At 47.3% G+C, this 864-nt stretch overlaps 1 protein-coding gene across 1 annotated transcript in view; it reads right to left on the reverse strand.

Annotated features, from left to right (window-relative positions):
• Window positions 1–240: 240 nt before the first annotated feature.
• LOC110292991 (olfactory receptor 13C7-like) overlaps window positions 241–864 on the reverse strand; it is a 1072-nt gene continuing 448 nt past the window's right edge. The window contains exon 2 of the mRNA XM_021160716.1: window positions 241–783. Coding sequence (XP_021016375.1) covers window positions 241–783 — 543 coding nt within the window. The remainder of the gene's footprint in view (window positions 784–864) is intronic.

Genomic DNA, 864 nt, shown 5'->3' on the forward strand with positions numbered 1-864 from the left:
TCATATGGTACACATGAACTCACACAGAAACACATCAATAATTTTTTAAAAAGTCTTTAAAAACAATGTATAAGATCCAGAGTGTTCAATGAAATGACTATGAAAATTTGAGGAATTCCTTCTAGAATGAGGTAGGAGAATTACCTATTCATACAGAGCTCTTCTGAGCATTGAGATTTATTGTATAATCTTTAATAAATATTATACAGGGAAACAAAGACCATGAAGGTCCATGCAACATCACCACTTGAAGTGTTTCTGGCCCACCAGGTTTGTCACAGCGGCCCTCACGTCCTTGTTCCTCAGGCTGTAGATGATTGGGTTCAGCATGGGGGTTACCACCCCATAGAAGAGGGAGATGAGCTTGTCTGCAAGGTCCTGCTTGTCTGCCCCCAGTGGGTCCTTGGACTTGGGCTTCCCGTACATGAAGAGGATGGTCCCATAGAAGACGATCACCACGGTGAGGTGGGCAGAGCAGGTGGAGAAGGCCTTCTTCCTCCCCTCAGCAGAGGGGATCCTCAGGATGGTGGAGAGTATGAAGATGTAGGAGACAAAGATGAAGAGGACAGGGACCCCCAAAAACATTGCATTAGCCACTGCCATGCTAATGACATTGATGGAGATGTCAGCGCAGGCCAGTTTCAGGACTGCCAGGATCTCACAGGTAAAGTGATTGATGACATTGTCCCCACAGAAGGGCAGTGTCATTGCTAAAGATATCTGAACTGTGGCAGTGATGCTTCCAGATACCCAGGAGCCGGCAGCCATGGGCACATAGGCAGCCTTGCTCATGACCACAGGGTATCTAAGGGGGTTGCAGATGGCCACATAACGATCAAACGCCATCATGCCCAGGAGCACACA

Source organism: Mus caroli, chromosome 4 (genome assembly GCF_900094665.2).
Source record: "Mus caroli chromosome 4, CAROLI_EIJ_v1.1, whole genome shotgun sequence".
Taxonomy (NCBI): Eukaryota; Metazoa; Chordata; class Mammalia; order Rodentia; family Muridae; genus Mus; species Mus caroli.